The sequence below is a fragment of the Coenobita brevimanus genome, chromosome 100 (genome assembly GCF_032717465.1).
Source record: "Coenobita brevimanus isolate Jiangsu-jjx chromosome 100, ASM3271746v2, whole genome shotgun sequence".
In the NCBI taxonomy this organism is placed as follows: domain Eukaryota; kingdom Metazoa; phylum Arthropoda; class Malacostraca; order Decapoda; family Coenobitidae; genus Coenobita; species Coenobita brevimanus.
In genome coordinates this window covers 59,484,889-59,503,205 of record NC_137053.1, presented here as the reverse complement: position 1 = coordinate 59,503,205, position 18,317 = coordinate 59,484,889, and the positions used below count along the sequence as shown (strand labels likewise).

The following is an 18,317-nucleotide window of genomic DNA, read 5'->3' as shown; positions in this document are numbered from 1 at the left end:
CTTAAAAATACCCCCACTAATACCAATACACCAGTCCTGTATGAGATAGCCCTAGCATGTATTCAATATGGACGGTGGGTGTTAGCGCCGAAGTGGTGACATGTAGAGGTGTACATGTAGGAGACTACTGGGCATTGGGAGCAGGCTGAGAAACCTATGCTCAGAGTCAAGCACATAAAAAAAAAAAAAAAAAAAAAAAAAAGGGGGAGGTTCCTCTGGGTACTACAGACCCTGGGGCAGGAGAAGGTGCCCGATGGATATGCCCGGGCCCGGCTATTGCCACAGCTCTGACGTAGGCTGCACTCCAGCCGTAGGGTCTGGGACTCCTATCCTGGAGACAGCACTGGGGGATGGCGACGCTTCGTCCCGCGTGGTACCTCTGGCAGAGAGTATCCCAGGGCCCTCCTACCTCCTTGGGGGTGCTGGCGAAGGTCATCTGGTGGACGTGCCGACATGCTGGCTCCCGAAGGTGGTTGGCAGAGGCTGGCTGACCGACGGTCCCTCCACCCACATTATACCCAACGGGTGATACTGTGCCGCTGCTCCTTTGGGGGAATAGCAATCCCTTAGGCCCCTCCTGAGTCCTCTCTCCTCTGTTAAAAAGTAGGCCGATCCAGGCAAAGCTTTGTTTTCAGGGGACTCGGCGTCCGAGAGTTTGCTTGACATCTTGCCACTGCAAGTCCCACCTCGATTCTGGCGAGCGTTCCTTCCGCCGGAGTGTAGTGTACTTTTCCTGTACACTGCCGGGTGGTTTGGCTACGGGGAAGAGGGGCATCGGGTCGCGAGGGATATAAGACGCTCTTGCCTGGAAGGTATGACAGGTGAGCCAGACTCCTTGTCATCTCCTGGTGGGGTGGGTATCACCCTCCCCCGCACTCTCCTCCTGGGGTTGTGGTGTCTAGTTCACCCCGCTGCACGGGTATTTCACAAACTATACATCATACTCGCCATCCACGGAAATATCCTAGTTAAGTTTGCTACGTAACTGCAAATAATAATCCATATTATTTATAATTTTTAGTTACTGATAGCCGAACAACATCCAGTAGGCAAATGATTCAAGTTGATGAGAAACGTACGTAGGGGCTGTATGTCGTGACCCACCTTTAACCACTTCCAACAGCCTCATAGTTCCTACGATGGCAGAGAGGGGTGAAGGTGGAAAGATAGTAGAAATGTTTCAGCTTAAACATGTCGCGACATATATCTGATAGCCTTGTTTCAAAGCTGCTACCTAGCGTGAAAGTGGGAGAGGCTGATGATGTCTGAGGACAAAACCTACATGGTCAACCAAGCAACAGGTTCTGTAGAAAGTTGGCACGGAGTTTTTCACATGTGAATCACGTGATGAGCATGCTAAATGTTCGTGGGTTCGTGTAAATCAAATAATATATACCCCCTCATTAACTAATTAAGACTTTATTGTGCTTGATTCGCAGTAAACCTTATGAGGATTGTTTCCATTCTTGGAAGATCGACAAACTTTTCATTATAATTTTATGTAGCAAAAATTTCTCTGTAATTCGTTGTTTTAACAAATAAGTATTTGATGATCAGTATTAATAAAGTACTCTGATACTTATATGTGAAGTAGCTTTTGAGCAAAAAATTTAATAAATTTCGAGGTTATGCAACTCGATCTTTTGTTTTCCTATCACGATGGAGGTTTCGGCTAAAGTATGGAATTAGCTTCTTTTGGTATTCTTACGTTCTTCGAATGATTATTAAATGTGAAGTACGAGTTTATTTATTATGATACAGGCAGTTACAAGACCCCAAACCTCAAAGTCAATGAGAAGATCTCGTGTACATTGTCTGTGGTAGGATAAGAAGCGCAGTGTTTCTCAAGGTAAATGACCGACACAGTTGCCCGGTGTCACTACCACGTCGGCGGGGTGAGGAAGCTGCATACTCTCCCTCATCACACAAGTTTCATTCATCTTTAGGTATATTAGCAGATCCATTTAAAGCCTGACAGGTGTGTGACAGTTAAGTTGAATGAGACGTTAAGGAAGTTGATGGAGTATGGTGACTTAGTACAAGGGAGGTGGTTGAGACAAGTGTAGCTAGAGTACGTTGCAGAGCCTTGCGGGGGGTGGACAAAGGAGACTCATAACCATTAGTCTTACCTAGTTTACCATATGCGTACTTGTGGTTGGCTTAAGTTATACCCATGTTATTGTTCTAAAACATCGGTAGCCCGGTTCGCTCTGTGAACCGCCTATCACTACCTTCAATTCGTGTTAGGTTGCAACTAATTTGTTAACATTCATATAAGGCTAAAGTTACCAAGGTAAAGGAAACTTTGTGAATATGCTTATACATACCAAAGTGGTTTAATGACATTACAGACTGCAGGCTCTGTGTACATACCTCTCATCTGAGTTACAGTTGTACAGTATAGTGGTTTGCAAAGTCTGGTGTACTATGAAATTAATAAACAGTAAAAGTGACAAGCTAAGTATATCTGGTAGTATATATATATATATATATATATATATATATATATATATATATATATATATATATATATATATTACGGGTAATGTATATATAATTATACACTTTTAGAGACTCATGCCTTATAGTTTTCTTAGGTTTTGTAAGATGCAACCAGTAGATTTGTAACATCTTACAATAGTTATTTCTTTCAAGGATGATCATTTAATGTAGGTTTAATCATTGGTTGTTTCAGTTGATACATTGAGGCATAGAGGAAGTACAATAATAATTTAGCAACTGTGTTAGTACCAGTATCCACCTGGCATGAACTTTCTCTTTTACATAATGTCAGAATGACCTAGTAACTTACCCATAGGTCAGCAGATGTTGCCATCCCAACACTGTACTTGTTGCTCATTGGGCACTAGTACTGTGCATTACTTAGTGCTCATGGATGTAGAAATTCATGCAGGACATTGGTTGATTTTGTTGTTCCTTAACTCTGGTTTATCTCTGGCAGTGCAGACCCATTGGCCACCAGTAAGCAACTTCTTCTGTGGGGTTATCCTGCAAGAATAAATACAGCATGTCCCGTAAACTGTTGAGTTTTGTCGCTGCTTTGTGGTAGACAGTATCTCACCAGGGTTGAACCAGGGTCTGGATATTGTTAAAGCATTTTTAATGAGAATGTACAATGGTGATGTTTTTCTGAAGAGTACGGTAGTGCAATTGTTTTTACTACAGTAATTGTGGATTTTGGTTTTTGCATAGAAAATAGGAACAGTGTACAAAATATGGGGTCATGTAGTGTGTGTGGCAGTTTTTAGTTTCAGAAATATTTTGATGTGATTTCTTGATCAGCTGACACAGTACCAGAATGTCATAGCCATAATGTATTAGGTAGCAGTAATCATTCATGACACTGCTAGAAAGAACCAGAATGTTTACATTCAGTAGCATACTAAATTCACTCATAACTACTCTCACCTGTGATTTATTATGTTCTGGTACCATGTAGCTACCACAACCATGCTGATTTTTCCCAGTGTAATGGTCTTGTAGTGCAAATCAACCAGTTGTGGGTGCAACATATGAGAATTCTAACATAACTGAATGGTAAGAGCTATACACTAAAGCAGCTTTAGTAAAAAATATATATGTATATATCCCATTGGATCCCAGGGGTGCTGGGCGAGGCATTGCACTAGGAGGGTACTAAGCGTACCCCCCTCCACCTATCGGATCATAGTTGTGAAACTCGTAGGTCCCTACCTGGGGGTTCCCTACTTTATAAAGACTTGTAAAATCCCAGTTCTGTCCAATACTCGGGACACTGGGCTCCAATGTGTTAAAGAGACGAATAGGTTTGCCAATCATTAACCCATTGGATCCCAGGGGTGCTGGGCGAGGCATTGCACTGGGAGGGTACTAAGCGTACCGCCCTCCGCCTATCGGGTCATAGTCGCGAAGCTCAAAAGTCCCTACCCGGGGGTTCCCTACTTTATAAAGACTTGAAAAATCCCAGTTCTGTCCAATACTCGGGACACTGGGATTCAATGGGATATATGCCTTAATTCGTGGCCAGCTTAAAGAAACTAGTGTACTGTAGTTAAAGTAAGTCAGGTGTAAATAAGTACCATTTCTTATTTCCAGAGATGCGTCTTGTAATTCTCGATGACAGTGAGAGAGTAGCAGAGTGGGCTGCACGCTACATCATCAAGCGCATCAATGACTTCAACCCAGGCCCTGACAAGTACTTTGTGATAGGGTTGCCCACAGGTAAGTAGAGTCTGCCCTCACTTAGAATAAACAATGTGTAATCTGAGACAGTAGCTAAGCAGAGGGTGAAATTAATATACCCTTTGTCTTGTTGATTTTGTGGTGTTTAATACTGTATTGGAATGGCTATAGTGCTGTTGTTACCTTGGTGATGATTTTGCAATCTAAACACTGTTAGGACAGATCTGGAGCAACTTTACCTTCAGAGACTGAAGAGATGATAATCTCTCAGCAATGGCAGGGTGAAGAGTTCTCATAGATGTGTACCCTTTGTGCATATGACTGAATCTGAAAGAGGCAGCTACAGTCACTTGATTATGTGACCTCACTGGCAGTGGACTAGTCCATCCATCCATCCATCATCCAATCCTACATTGCCCCATGAGGAGCGTAGGAGCCCGGGGCTAGGCATTTGGTCCTGACATTTAAGATGAGAGTGACCAGGCTCACTCATCCCTGAGTGGCATTACATGAGCAATCAACCCCAACCATCCCTTGGATATAAACCTTCACCAGCTCAATCCGATTGGAGCGCAATAATTACCCACTAAACCACCTGGTGCCAAAATTTGGTTATATGGTTATCACCCAGCGTAGTAAATGGTTTCCTGGTGCACAGGAAACCATTTGGCCTGTCACTCAGTGTAGAGTCACCCACAGGCTGAAGGAAGTGGAAAGAATGAAGGAAAGAAAGACAGAAGAGGGAGTGTAAAGTCACCCGTAGGCAGAAGGACAAGGAAAGAATGAAGGAAAGACAGACAGAAGAGAATGGAAGGAAAGAAGGATGGAGAGGAAAGGGCTGACACCCGAGAGCAGCACTACATCGAGTGAGTGGATGGTGAGCGCCCCCACCTACCACAAGTGGACTAGTCACTTTTCCATATTATGATCTAGGCTATACAGTGGTAACCTAGCCATTGGCCCCAACACAGGACTGGCTGTCACTATTGTTATTTGACCTTCTGTTGTGAATGTATTTTATGGTCTGAGTTATCAGGTCTAGAGAAAGTTTTGTGCTAAATATATTATCTTTGTTTTTTTTGTATATCTACTTTAACTATAGTTCAGATTCTTTGTCTGTGGTATCTGATTTTAGGTTTATTTTGCAGGTAGCACTCCTATGGGCACATACAGGAAACTGGTTCAGTACCACAAGGCTGGCAAGATTTCATTCAAGTATGTCAAGACCTTTAATATGGATGAATATGTCGGTATGTAATTCTGTAAACCTGGATTTGATGCAGATAATCATTTTAATTATATATTCAGCTGTTGATAAGTCATATCCCCAATTCCTCATAGCACAGTGGTATACACTGAGGTGGTTTGGCCATGTGGAGAGGATGGAGGGTGAAAGACTGACGAAGAGAGTGTATGTGAGTGAGGTGGAGGGGGGAAGAGGGAGGGGGAGGTCGAGGATGAGATGGAGGGATGGGGTGGAGAGGTATATGAGAGAAGGGGGTGTGAGTTGGGAGCAGGGCAGTGAAATGGAGGGGGACAGGGCGATGTGGAGGCGATTTGTTTGTGGCCACCCCGAACGGGATTGAGGTGTCTGGCAATAGATAGATAGATAAATTATCACCTGTTGCAGCTTTAGAACAAATTTCTGTTATCAACTGTTTTTTTAGCTAAACCTGCTTTTGATAGCTTTATGTATGCTGGGTACTCAGATGTAACATCATTGCAGTATTTTTCATTTCATTCTGCGAATATGATGACTATCATTAAACTTTTTCAGCAAAGTTATATGGAAAATAGACAGAATACTGTACAAGAGAGAAGTGGAGGACCAATTGGGTAGATATGATTTGGAGCAGAAGGGGGACATGGAAGGTGTATGCAAGATATTCACAGAATAAATTGTGCAGCATGTGAGGTGGTGCATGGGGTGAAGAGAAGATGAAAGGGGGTGCAAGGAACAGCATGGTGGAATGAAGAGGGGAGACAGGCTGTGGCACCAAAGAAGAAAGCATATAGTAAGTGGATGAAAAACAGGGGCATGGAGGAAGTTGAGAGACAAGAGAGAGTTATATGTAGTGAGGAAGAGATGAAAAGATTAATAAGAGAGAGAGTAAGAAATTCAGGAATTTGAATTTAAAGTGGAGAGAATGTAAGAAAATGTTCTGGAATGAGGTAGAGTTAGACAGGGTGATAAAGAAGTTAGTCGGGGAGTGAAAGATAAAAATGATAGATTGCTTGAGGAGAAGGGAGAAAAAGTAATCAGAGAGAGAGAACACTTGAAGGAATTGTTGAACATAGAGAATGAAGTTAATGGGAGTATAAGTGGCTGGGAAATAGCTGTGAGAAGAGAGGAAATCAGTAGGCTGGAAGTTGTGGAAGCAATGAAGAAAGTCAAAATGGGGAAAGCCCCAGGAATTGATGAAGTGTGGTGAAATGCTGAAGCATAGGGTAGAGACTGTAGTAGAATGGATGTGGAAGATGTTCAGATTGGCCTGGGAGGAAGGTAGGGTCCCGGAGGATTGGAAGTCAGGTACAGTTATTCCCCTGTACAAAGGAGAAGGGGAAGAGAGAGTGTGTGGTAATCATAGGGGCATTTGTCTTAGTGTAACAGGAAAAGTATATTATGGTAGGATACTTATTGACAGAGTTAGGGAAATAACAGAGGAATTAGTTGGAGAAGAACAGGGAGGTTTTAGGAAGGGAAGAGGTTTTGTAGATCAGATATTCATTCTTAGGTCTTTTGTGGAAAAGTTACTAGAGAAGGAAAAGAAGTTGTATGCAGGGTTCATAGATTTGGGGAAAGCATTTGACAAGGTGGATATGCAAGGAATGTGGAAAGTATTAAGAATACATGGAGTAAATGGGAAGTTGCTGAATGCCATGAAGAGTATGTATGAGGGGGCTGAGGCTGTAGTGTGTGTGGACAGTGAACTGAGTGAATATTTCTTTTTGAATGTTGGATTGAAACAGGGAAATGTCATGTCTCCATAGTTGTTCAGTCTGTATATGGATGGGGTTATAAAAGAGGTACAAGGCAGGGCAGTGGATGTTGGAGCGGCCCTAACGAGAGACGGCAGTGTTTGGAAACTCCCTGTATTGTTGCTTACAGATAATACTGTGTTGTTAGATGAAGGGGAAGGGGAGCTGCAAGGCTTGATGAATGAGTTTGGGAGAGTGTGTAAGAAACTGAATCTAAAGGTGAATGTAGCGAAGAGTAAAGTTATGACCTTTGAGGGAAATGAAGTACCCTAACTGAATGTACAGTGAAGTTGGATGAGGAGGAAATGGAAAATGAGAGTGCATTTAAGTACTTGACAGGGGGCATGGTGGCTCAGTGGTAGAACATCAAGCTTGTATTCGGGGGATTGCGAGTCCGAGCCTCGCCCGGGACTGCCGTGCCAGGAGTGGTAGCGCGCTCCTGTAACCTAGCGGGGCTATATGATCCAATACAGGGTCTATCTCGGGGGAATGCCATTTCTCCTGTTTAAGTACTTGCGTAGTGTGATGAGTAAGGATGGAAGTTTAGAGGATCAAGTGTTTGATAGGATACAGCAGGGAAGAAAGGTTTGCTGGTTGTTTGAAAGCTGTGATAAGGAAGAGGGAAGTGAGCATGGAATTTAAAAAGCTGCTGCATGACAGTATTGTGATACCACCTCTAATATATGGAAGTGAAGCTTGGACCTTGTTGGAGGGACAGAAGTCAAGAGTGAGAGCAGTGGAAGTGAGTTATTTGAGAGGAGCATGTGGTCACATGGGGAGACAGACTGACAAATGAGGAAGTGAAGGAGCATTGTGATGTGGATGTGATAGAAAGTGTCAGGAGAAATACATTGAGGTGTTTTGACCATATGGAGAGGATGGAGAGTGAAAGACAGACGAGGAGAGTGTTTGTGAGTGAGGTGGAGGGGGGAAAGGGAGAGGGAGGCTAAAGATGAGATGTAGGGATGGAGTGGAGAGGTACAGTATATGAGAGGGAGGGGGTGTGAGCTGGGAGCAGGGCAGTGAAATGGCTGGGGGCAGGGTGACATGGAGGCGATTTGTTTGTGGCCACACCTTACAGGATTAAGGTATCTGGCAATAGATACCGTAGATAGATAGAACTAAGTAAATGAAATATTTTTTCTGTACTCTTTTTTTATTCAGTCTTGCCTAGATTAAACTCTATCTCATATCTATCTATGCCAGAAATAATTTTGTGGATAGTATAACTTTTCAATAAACCATTAATTACTGGTAATGCATTCTCTTTACAGATTTGTGAGTTCCTGAAAATACCATATCCCCTGATAGTTTTTTCAGTTCCATTTTTCCCTTTCTTCAGTGCATGGTAGATCAGTTGCCATTCAGTTTTTGCCGCTATTTCCCAGTTACAGTATTTAAGTATGTAACATCATAACTGATAAAACATCCAATAACCTCCGGACCTAAACCAATCTCATCACAATATCCTACTGCAGGCATTCCTCGGGACCACAGTCAGAGCTACCATACCTTTATGTGGGAGAACCTCTTCAAGCACATTGACATTGACCCAGCCAATGTACATATACTTGATGGTAATGCACCTGACTTGGAGCAAGAATGCCAGAGCTATGAACAGAAGATAAAAGAGGCAGGAGGCATTGAACTCTTCATGGGAGGTATTTCCAAGGACTGATTTTCTTACATGCATTACTTTATTTATGAATAGCTAGTTTTGTCTTTCCTATTTGTGAGGTTCATGCATAATGCACAGTTGCAGATTAAATATTGATCCATTTCACTGTGATAAAAAACAAAGACAGTTAGCAGTGACTTTCAAAATCAAAACCCAGTTATACCAACTTAGGAACTCAGCAGACTTGGAGAATTTTAGTGTTTCATGATTGGTTGACTAAAATGTGAATATATATTAGGTAGGTAGAATGGATGAAGAGAAACATAGTATGCTCTCAATTATTAGGCGTAATTCAGCCAGTCCCAACGCCAAATATCTTGAAATGCCAGATATTGCATAATACCTTCCATCGGCCCAGTATTATGGCATCAAGCTGGATATTATTTTACTGTCCATCTTGACCCACTATCCTAAAAACTTTCCTATGAGTGAAAGATGAGAATTAAGCATAAAATACAATAAAGTAATGATACAGTACAGTAGTACAGCACCGATTGGTACTTTTTATGGGGCAGTTTATGCACCTCGATGCCAGATATTGAATAGAACCGCAGGTTACATCCCGTTTCAGCGCCATATATTGCTTTAATAGAACCTAGCCAGCAGCGCCGGATATTGTGTTGGGCCTGATATTGTGATGACGGATAATTGAATTTATTGTAGTATCCTATGAACCCACTTGGATATAAACTGACAAAAAAGGTGTCTGAAAATGAGGTAAGTCTACAAGTTACTATTTTAACACTATTCCGGGCCAGTGACGCACCGATGTGTCATATGTTGGCCATCTGATTCCAGGCCGATGACGTGCCGGTGCATCATTTGTTGGAGTGATTTTGCATGGCTCAAATACATGGAATAACAATTTGATGAACACAGGCAACAAATCTTCATTTCGTTGGAAACTCGCCCGTGGCCCGGGAATGAGGTAGAAAAGTTACGCAAGGCTGACCAGAAATAGTGTTAAAAGAGGAAGACGTGCTACAGGTTGGGAAAAAACTGAGCAGATATACATAAGAATGAGAAAGAGTGAAGCAGTTTTAAATGAGAGGAAAGAGTGAAGCAGCTTTAAATGAGAGGAAAGAGGGAAGCAATTTAAGATGGGAGAGAGTTGTATAAAGCCTGCGTAGCCTGGTGATGTCTGTGTTATACGTCATACGGATGATAAGCATTTTAATGCTTTTTCTGTACTCCCAGTATCTTATCAGATATGAGAGCAAGGCAGGAAAGTAACTTTTCTGAGCATGAAATATTACATACTTTTTTTTTTTTTTTTTTTTTTCCCCCCCTCCAGTGAAGAAATACTGCAAGACTTGGCACTGATTTGAGTTGAACATTAATATATATTCAAATTGAACATTCCTTCCAAATTTACTTTATATACTAATACCGTATATGATAACTGATAATATTTAGCATTTCACACTTTTGATGTTTCATGTAATTTTACTCCTATTATTTTAACAGCACTAGTTGGTAATGACTGTATCTTGATGTCTTAAATTATATTGAATGTAAGCAATAGGGTGACATTAAATTTCCCCAGCATTGGGATATGTATTAAGGGAGGTGCAAGATATGTGCAAATCAGCTAGGCCTAGAGGAGTTTATAAGGAGAAAATGTATTTCTGGTACCAGTTTAGGAGGAGGTAGGAGTATTTTAAATACATTATCAGTATGAAAGGCTGAGCTAATTGATCGAATGCTTGTACCCCTGGGGGTAGGGGGGTTTTCAAGAATACTCCCCCAGTATCCCTGCTTGTCGTAAAAGGCGACTAAAAGGGTTGGCGGAGGGTTAGTGCCCCTCCCCGGAAAACAACTAACTAAAAAAAACAAACAAGAAGCCTCGGACAAGGACTGACCAAACGTTGACGACCCAGGACCGGACAAAGGACTTGGTAATGTGTACATGGAATGTAAGAGGAGCGAATGATGAGGTGAAAGAGAGAGAGATTGTCCAGGTGCTTGAGGATGCGAAAGTGGATGTATGTGGAATAACTGAAACAAAATGGAGAGGAGAAAGTGTGAGAGAATGGGAGTATGGATGGGGTATATGTGCAGGAGTAGATGAGAATGAGAGGGCAAAGGAAGGAGTGTGTATAGTTGTGAGTAAAAGATGGAAGAAGAGCATAAGACAGTATGGATCAGTTGGGTCAAGGATTGTGTGGGTAAAGTTGAAAGTTGGAATACAAATGTGGGCGATTGTGTGTGTGTATGCGCCAACGCAAGATCGTGCTAGAAGAGTGAGAGAAGAGTTCTGGACAAATGTGGAAGTGTGCATGGAAAAGTTTGGAAGGAATGAGAGAGTGTTTTTGATCGGTGATATGAATGGTAAAGTTGGTAATGTGAAGGTGGATGGAATAGTTGGTGAGTGGGGTGTGCCTGCTGAGATAGATGAGAATGGGAGTGCGTTAGTGGACATCTGTGCTGGGAGGGGGTTGGTAATAGCCAATACCCTCTTCAGGCATAAAATGATCCACAGGTATACATGGCGAGTGATGAGAAGGGTGGGTGGTGAACTGAATGAAAGGAAGGCAATGATTGATTATGTGTGTGTGGATGAAAGGATGCGAAGATGTATATTGGATGCAAGAGTTTATAGAGGTTGGGGGAGTGGCCTTTCTGACCACTACTTGGTGGTGGCCAGAATTAGGATGCAAGTAAGATGGAGGAATAGAAGAAGGGAAAGACGAGAGGAAGGAGTAGTTGCAAGGAGAGTGGAAAGGTTACAAGAGGATGAGAAAAAGGCAGAGTATAAGAGAGAAGTGGAGGAACGATTGGGCAAATATGAATTGGAGCAGATGGGAGACGTGGAAGGTGTGTGTAAGATATTTACAGAAGAAATATGTGCAGCATGTGATGTGGTGTGTGGAAGGAAGAGACGACGGAGGGGGGTGCAAGGAACAGCGTGGTGGACTGAAGAGGTGAAACAGGCTGTGGCACAAAAGAAGAAAGCATACAATGAATGGATGAGAAATAGGGGCGTGGAAGAAGTTGAGAGGCAGAAGAGAGAGTTATATGTGGAAAGGAAGAGAGAGGTGAAAAGATTAGTAAGAGAGAGTAAGAAGAGAGTGGATGAGGAATTTGGAAGGAATTTGAGTGTAAAGTGGAGGGACTGTAAGAAAATGTTCTGGAGAGAAGTGAAAAGAGTAAGACAGGGTGGAAGTGAAGTTAGCAGGGGAGTGAAAGATAAACATGGTAGATTACTAGTGGAGAAGGGAGAAAAAGTGAGCAGATGGAGAGAACACTTTAAGGAATTGTTGAACGTAGAGGATGGAAGTAATGCGAGTATAAGTGGCTGGGGAATGGCTGGGAGAAGGAGGGAGGTGAGAAGACAGGTAGAAATCAGAAGGATAGAGGTTGTGGAAGCAATGAAGAAAGTTAAATCGGGGAAAGCCCCAGGAATTGATGGAGTGTGTGGTGAGATGCTGAAGCATGGGGGAGAGATAGTAGTAGAATGGATGTGGAAGATGTGCAGATTGGCCTGGGAGGAAGGTAGAGTCCCGGAGGATTGGAAGTCAGGTATAATTATTCCCTTGTACAAAGGAAAAGGAAAAGAAGTGTGTGGTAATCATAGGGGCATTTGTCTTCTTAGTATAATAGGAAAAGTGTATGGTAGGATACTTATAGACAGAGTTAGAGAAAGAACAGAGAAATTAGTTGGAGAAGAGCAGGGAGGCTTTAGGAAGGGAAGAGGTTGTGTAGATCAGATATTCATTCTTAGATCTTTAGTGGAAAAGTTTCTAGAGAAGGGAAAGAAGTTGTATGCGGCTTTCATGGATTTGGAGAAAGCATATGACAGGGTGGATAGACAAGGATTGTGGAAAGTGTTAAGAATATATGGAGTAGATGGGAAGTTGTTGAATGCTGTGAAGAGTATGTATGATGGTGCTAAGGCTGCAGTGCGTGTGGATGGTGAACTAAGTGAATTTTTCTCTTTGAAAGTTGGTTTGAAACAGGGATGTGTCATGTCTCCATGGTTGTTCAATCTGTACATGGATGGGGTAATAAAAGAGGTACAAGGTAGGGTAGTGGATGTTGGAGTGGCCCTGGTGAGAGAGGATAGTGTTTGGAAACTCCCTGTACTGTTGTTTGCAGATGATACTGTGTTGTTGAGTGAAGATGAAGGGGAGCTGCAAGGCTTGGTGGATGAGTTTGAGAGAGTGTGTAAGAAACGGAACCTAAAGGTGAATGTAGGGAAGAGTAAAGTGATGGTCTTTGAGAGAGGTGAAGTCTGGTGAATGTATAGCGAGGTTGGATGGTGAAGAATTGGAAAATGTGAGTACGTTTAAGTATTTGGGTAGTGTGATGAGTAAGGATGGAGGTTTGAGGGTGAAGTGCTTGAAAGGGTACAGCAGGGAAGAAAGGTTGCTGGTTCCTGGAAAGCAGTGATAAGAAACAGGGCAGTGAGCATGGAAGTACTGAAGTTACTACATGACAGTATTGTGATACCAACTCTAACGTACGGAAGTGAAGCTTGGACGTTGTTGGAAGGACACAAGTCAAGAGTGAGAGCAGTGGAAATGAGTTATTTAAGAGGAGCTTGTGGAGTCACGTGGAGAGACAGGCTGACGAATGAGGATATAAAGGAGCGTTGTGGTGTTGATGTGGATGTGATAGGAAGCGTTGTGAGGAACACACTGAGGTGGTTTGGCCATGTGGAGAGGATGGAGGGTGAAAGACTGACGAAGAGAGTGTATGTGAGTGAGGTGGAGGGTGGAAGAGGGAGGGGGAGACCGAGGATGAGATGGAGGGATGGGGTGGAGAGGTATATGAGAGAGGGGGGTGTGAGTTGGGAGCAGGGTAGTGAAATGGCGGGGGACAGGGCGACTTGGAGGCGATTTGTTTGTGGCCACCCCAAACGGGATTGAGGCGTCTGGCAATAGATAGATAGATAGATTAGTTGTTGGTAGATTCACTGTTTTTTCCTTATATATAGTAATGTATGTAATGCATAATATTATGTAGTTTTTATGTCTATAAACGTATATACAGTATATATATATATATATATACTGTATGTATATACAGGTAAGCCCTTAATTCACGCGAGGGTTAGGTTCCCAGACCCTTCGCATATGTGGTAAATTCGCGTATATGTTCTGCCCTTGTGTGCACATAATTACGCATGTCTATACGTATATTACATCTGAATAATACTGTTTATGCACTACATACACCTTATAAACTAGCATAAAGTATTAAAATCAACAAAAATGTAACAAATTTAAAACTGAAACCTGACAAGCACAGGCATAGGTGGAGACACTTCAGCAGTCTGGTGCACTAGCCCTCACTGCCTCCCGTATGCTACGTTCTGCCTTCTTTATTGTATGAACAGTTGACTCATTCACCCCAAACATGCGGTTACAAGACAATTCACAGGCGTAGGTGGAGACACTTTAGCAGTTTGGTGCACTAGCCCTCACTGTCTCCCGTATGCTACGTTCTCCTTCTTTATTGTATGAACAGTTGACTCACCCCAAACATACGGTTCTGAGACAATTCACCATCAAGTCAATTCACCGTCAAAACATGGACAATTCCCCTTCATTCTATTAATATACTTAGTATTGATTAATTAATACTTTAATAACTAATTTTCAGGGGGATTTTATAACTCATGTAAGTAAAAAACTAGTGTACTGTACTTGCTAAATAAACTGGTATGTAAATAAATGACGGGGAATCGTCCTGATGGAGAATTGTCGCCGACATTCCTCCCTGAAGTCTGTCCAACACTTTAACTTTCTCTGTCAGCAACATCACTTTACAAGTCAGTTTTGGTGTGTTACCACATCCATCACTAGCACTACGCTTATGCCCCATGTTGACAGACAAGGCAAGCAATTACTGGAAGGCAGAAAAATAAGCCACAAATAACGATTTGCAAGTCATGCATGGTTCGACCATCGGATTCAAACTGACTATGTGGTGCATGGTAGACCGATCTCCCAGGCTCCCACACACACATACACACACACACATACATATGTGTGCACACACGCAGGAGGTAGGTATTTTTTATATTTTATTTATTTCTCTTGTATATTGAAATTACTTATTTGAATACTATAATTTTGTTTTAATTATTGTACGAAAAATTCGTGGATAACCGAAATCGCGTGAAAAAAGTTCGCGTGAATTAAGGGATAACCTGTATATATATATATATATATACATATATATATATATATATATATATATATATATACATTATATACATTTATATATACATATATATATATATATATATATATATATATGTCGGGGGACAGGGCAACATGGAGGTGATTTGTTTGTGGCCATCCCTCACAGGACTAAGGCGTCTAGATATATATATATATATATATATATATAGTAGTAGTAGCCTTGGGGCAGGAGAAAAAAGCACTGTCCACTTATAACTTCTATGTTGTGTGAAGCGGTGAAGAGGGAAAAGATGTTTGGGCACCGTAAATATTTTTTGTGTTGAAAGTGAAGGAGCTATTCATCATATCCCATTCCTGTCCTAATGTTCTGTCTATGGTATATTCATGCTGTAGTGCTTACTGATTTCCCTCATTTTCGGTCAAGCCATAAAACCATAACTATACCTGACTGCCACATATTGAGTGTTATTTTTGTTGGAATCTATATCAGTGTCCTACTTGTATTCTGTTCTCATACATTCTTCATTATCTAGGCATTGGCCCTGATGGCCATATTGCATTCAATGAACCTGGATCAAGTTTAGTCTCACGCACACGAGTGAAGACGCTCAACCAAGAAACCATCACAGCTAATGCTCGGTTCTTTGACAACGACATGAGTAAGGTCCCCAAGCAAGCCCTTACAGTGGGAGTTGGCACTGTCATGGATGCTAGAGAGGTAAGATTAAGGGCCCTTCCACATGAACAGTTTTCACCTGTGGTGTCAGAGGACACTGCTCATCAAATTTTAAGCATGGTTGCAAATCATGCTATAAATTGTGAATCTGAAGTATTGATGATGTTTCAGTTCATCAAGGCTATGCGATTATTTTCCATTATGATACATCGCCGCAGATGCCTGTTGATTTTGTGGAATGACCTTAAGAGAGAGATCTGCAGGTAGAGTGAAGGTGAAAAAACAGTAGAATGGTAATGGATACAAAAGAACTGTAGAGGCAGTCCTCAGTGTACACCAAAAGCGTTTTACAAAATACTGAAATTTTTTCGATACAGCTAATTTTATAAATAGAGGGAACTGGCAAAGCAACTTACGAATGAAAGTAGAGCTTTCAAAGACAAATTTTCTGTAATTTGCATGGGCCATATGTAATGGAAAGTGACAAATAATGAAGACCCAGTGACAGTATATGGTGCCAGGAAGAGTGAAGGTGTGGAGTATTGTAGATATAAGAATGCGTATTCAGTCTTGTACTAACTTTATTTTCAAAGGTGATGGTGCTGATCACGGGGTCACATAAGGCGTATGCCCTACACATGGCTATTGAGGAGGGTGTCAACCACATGTGGACAGTGTCGGCCTTCCAACAGCATCCTCGCACCATAATGCTCTGTGATGAGGATGCTACATTGGAACTCAAGGTCAAGACAGTCAAGTATTTCAAGGTCAGTGCTCATGTTTTCCATTGAATGTATGCAGTGATATGAAGTGATTTTAGACCTTATCATGGGTACCTTAATTGTAGGTTTGGCATTTTAAAAGAATTAGGTATGAACTTTGTATATTTTATATGATACGGAACTGTATTAATAGTTAGTAGTCATTGAGGCTTGGGAATAGTATGAAATGGAAAGTCGGTAGAGAGTTGGGTTGCAGTACTCCAGATTGTTCTGGCTGGATGGATTAGGTTAATAGAAAACAAGGATTACTGTAGTAGGAAAAAGTTGTGCAGAAAACAAATATTGGTTTGAATGGAAGAAGTTAGATGTGTCATCTATGTATTCCTTTTTATTTATAGTCAGACACATTCTTAATACAGTAGTTCATTCTGGATGACTATAATAGTTCTCCATATCAATATAAGTGCCACTTAGCCTAAATCCCCTTCAGTCCAAGCAGTCTCTTCTCAGTTGAATGAAAATGTTTGGTGTTAGGTAACTAGAAAAACTATAGTTTTTGACTGAAGGGGATGATTAAGATTGTACCAAGTTCCATCAGTCCATGGAGGTTCTAAGTCAGCTAAATAAAATTGCATGACCTCAGCCAGATAAATATGTTCTTGGGTTAAAGGGGTTTAACTGCGTCCATGCTGTTGCTTAAAGTTGTTTGAAAGTAATGGTAGTCAGAATTAAGGTTTATGGAAGGAGACTGGGGACTGTACTAGTTTCAACAGACTGCACTAAGTTGGTGGCAGCTTGTGGAAGCCCTTTGTACTTATTTATACCACCTTCTGTTGCATCACTGGTCAGTGTACAATTGCCATTGTTGCTTATATACTTGCCATTGTGGATGTTAGTCATGTGTTTGCTCCAAGATGGCCCTTGAACTCTGTCACTACTGGTTGTGTTAGTGTCAGTGATGGACCAGTAATGTGGTGTTGGTGTTAAAACAGCAAGTGAAGTGCAGTGAACTGAAATAATTACCAGTTTAGGTGAGTTGGAAACTAATTTTTAGACATATTTGGTGGTAAGCAGCAAGTGAAATGCAGTGAACTGAAATAGCAAGCAGTTTAGGTGAGTTAGAAACTTGTTTTCAGACTGTTGGATGCGTGACCGTTGGCCATAAACAAATCCCCTGTTGAACTTGTGCTATAATTAATTCAGTGTACAAGTCATAATGCGGTGGATTTTTCAAATGCATCCTTTATGTAAAATGAGGGCATGCTGTAATTAATTCAGTTGTGTAGCCCACCAAAACTTCAGAGTAATGTATAAAGTTCTCTCCTTTGGCAGAGAGGTTGAGCATTCCTGGATTAAACTGACATCAGTACGAGTTACATAGCTGACTGGTGAATATTATGGTACAATAATATTGATACATGATTATCAAATTTCCAGAGAGGTACTGCACTCGGGATTTATGAAATAATTGGATGATGATAAGGAAAGGTAGAATGAAATGAAGTTTGTGATGGTAGGACTCCACTGTCTGGTCTAAAAAATGTTATTTCTTTGCTAATTTCTTTATTTTTATTCCTTCATTGCTTCATCCCATGTTATTTACCTTTTTTTCCCCACACTTTGATATCATTGATTTTTCAGTCATATGTTTTAACATATTCATTTAGAAATGTTGTTGCATTTGAGCACACTTGGAATCGGTAATAGAAATCCCATTATTATCCTGTACAGCATGGATTATTATTGGCTGTTGAAGTTATCAGTTGGATGACTTGTAGGCAGGACTTACATATTCAGAAAACAAACAGGCTGAAAAATATGTTGACCAGAAGATGGAGTAAAAATTGACATATATATATACTTGAACATATTTTGATAGTAATTTCCCTATAATCCATTGTGTAGTTTTTGTGTGGCACTGGCTAGAT

At 41.3% G+C, this 18,317-nt stretch overlaps 1 protein-coding gene across 2 annotated transcripts in view; it reads left to right on the top strand.

Annotated features, from left to right (window-relative positions):
• Nucleotides 1–1,870: 1,870 nt before the first annotated feature.
• Nucleotides 1,871–18,317, top strand: part of Oscillin (glucosamine-6-phosphate isomerase Oscillin) — a 24,436-nt gene continuing 7,989 nt past the window's right edge. For both annotated transcript variants that reach the window (XM_080284103.1, XM_080284104.1), the window contains exons 1-6: nt 1,871–1,946; nt 4,096–4,221; nt 5,331–5,432; nt 8,640–8,822; nt 15,525–15,709; nt 16,261–16,434. In XM_080284103.1, coding sequence (XP_080140229.1) covers nt 4,098–4,221; nt 5,331–5,432; nt 8,640–8,822; nt 15,525–15,709; nt 16,261–16,434 — 768 coding nt within the window. In that variant the 5' untranslated portion in view covers nt 1,871–1,946; nt 4,096–4,097. The remainder of the gene's footprint in view (nt 1,947–4,095; nt 4,222–5,330; nt 5,433–8,639; nt 8,823–15,524; nt 15,710–16,260; nt 16,435–18,317) is intronic.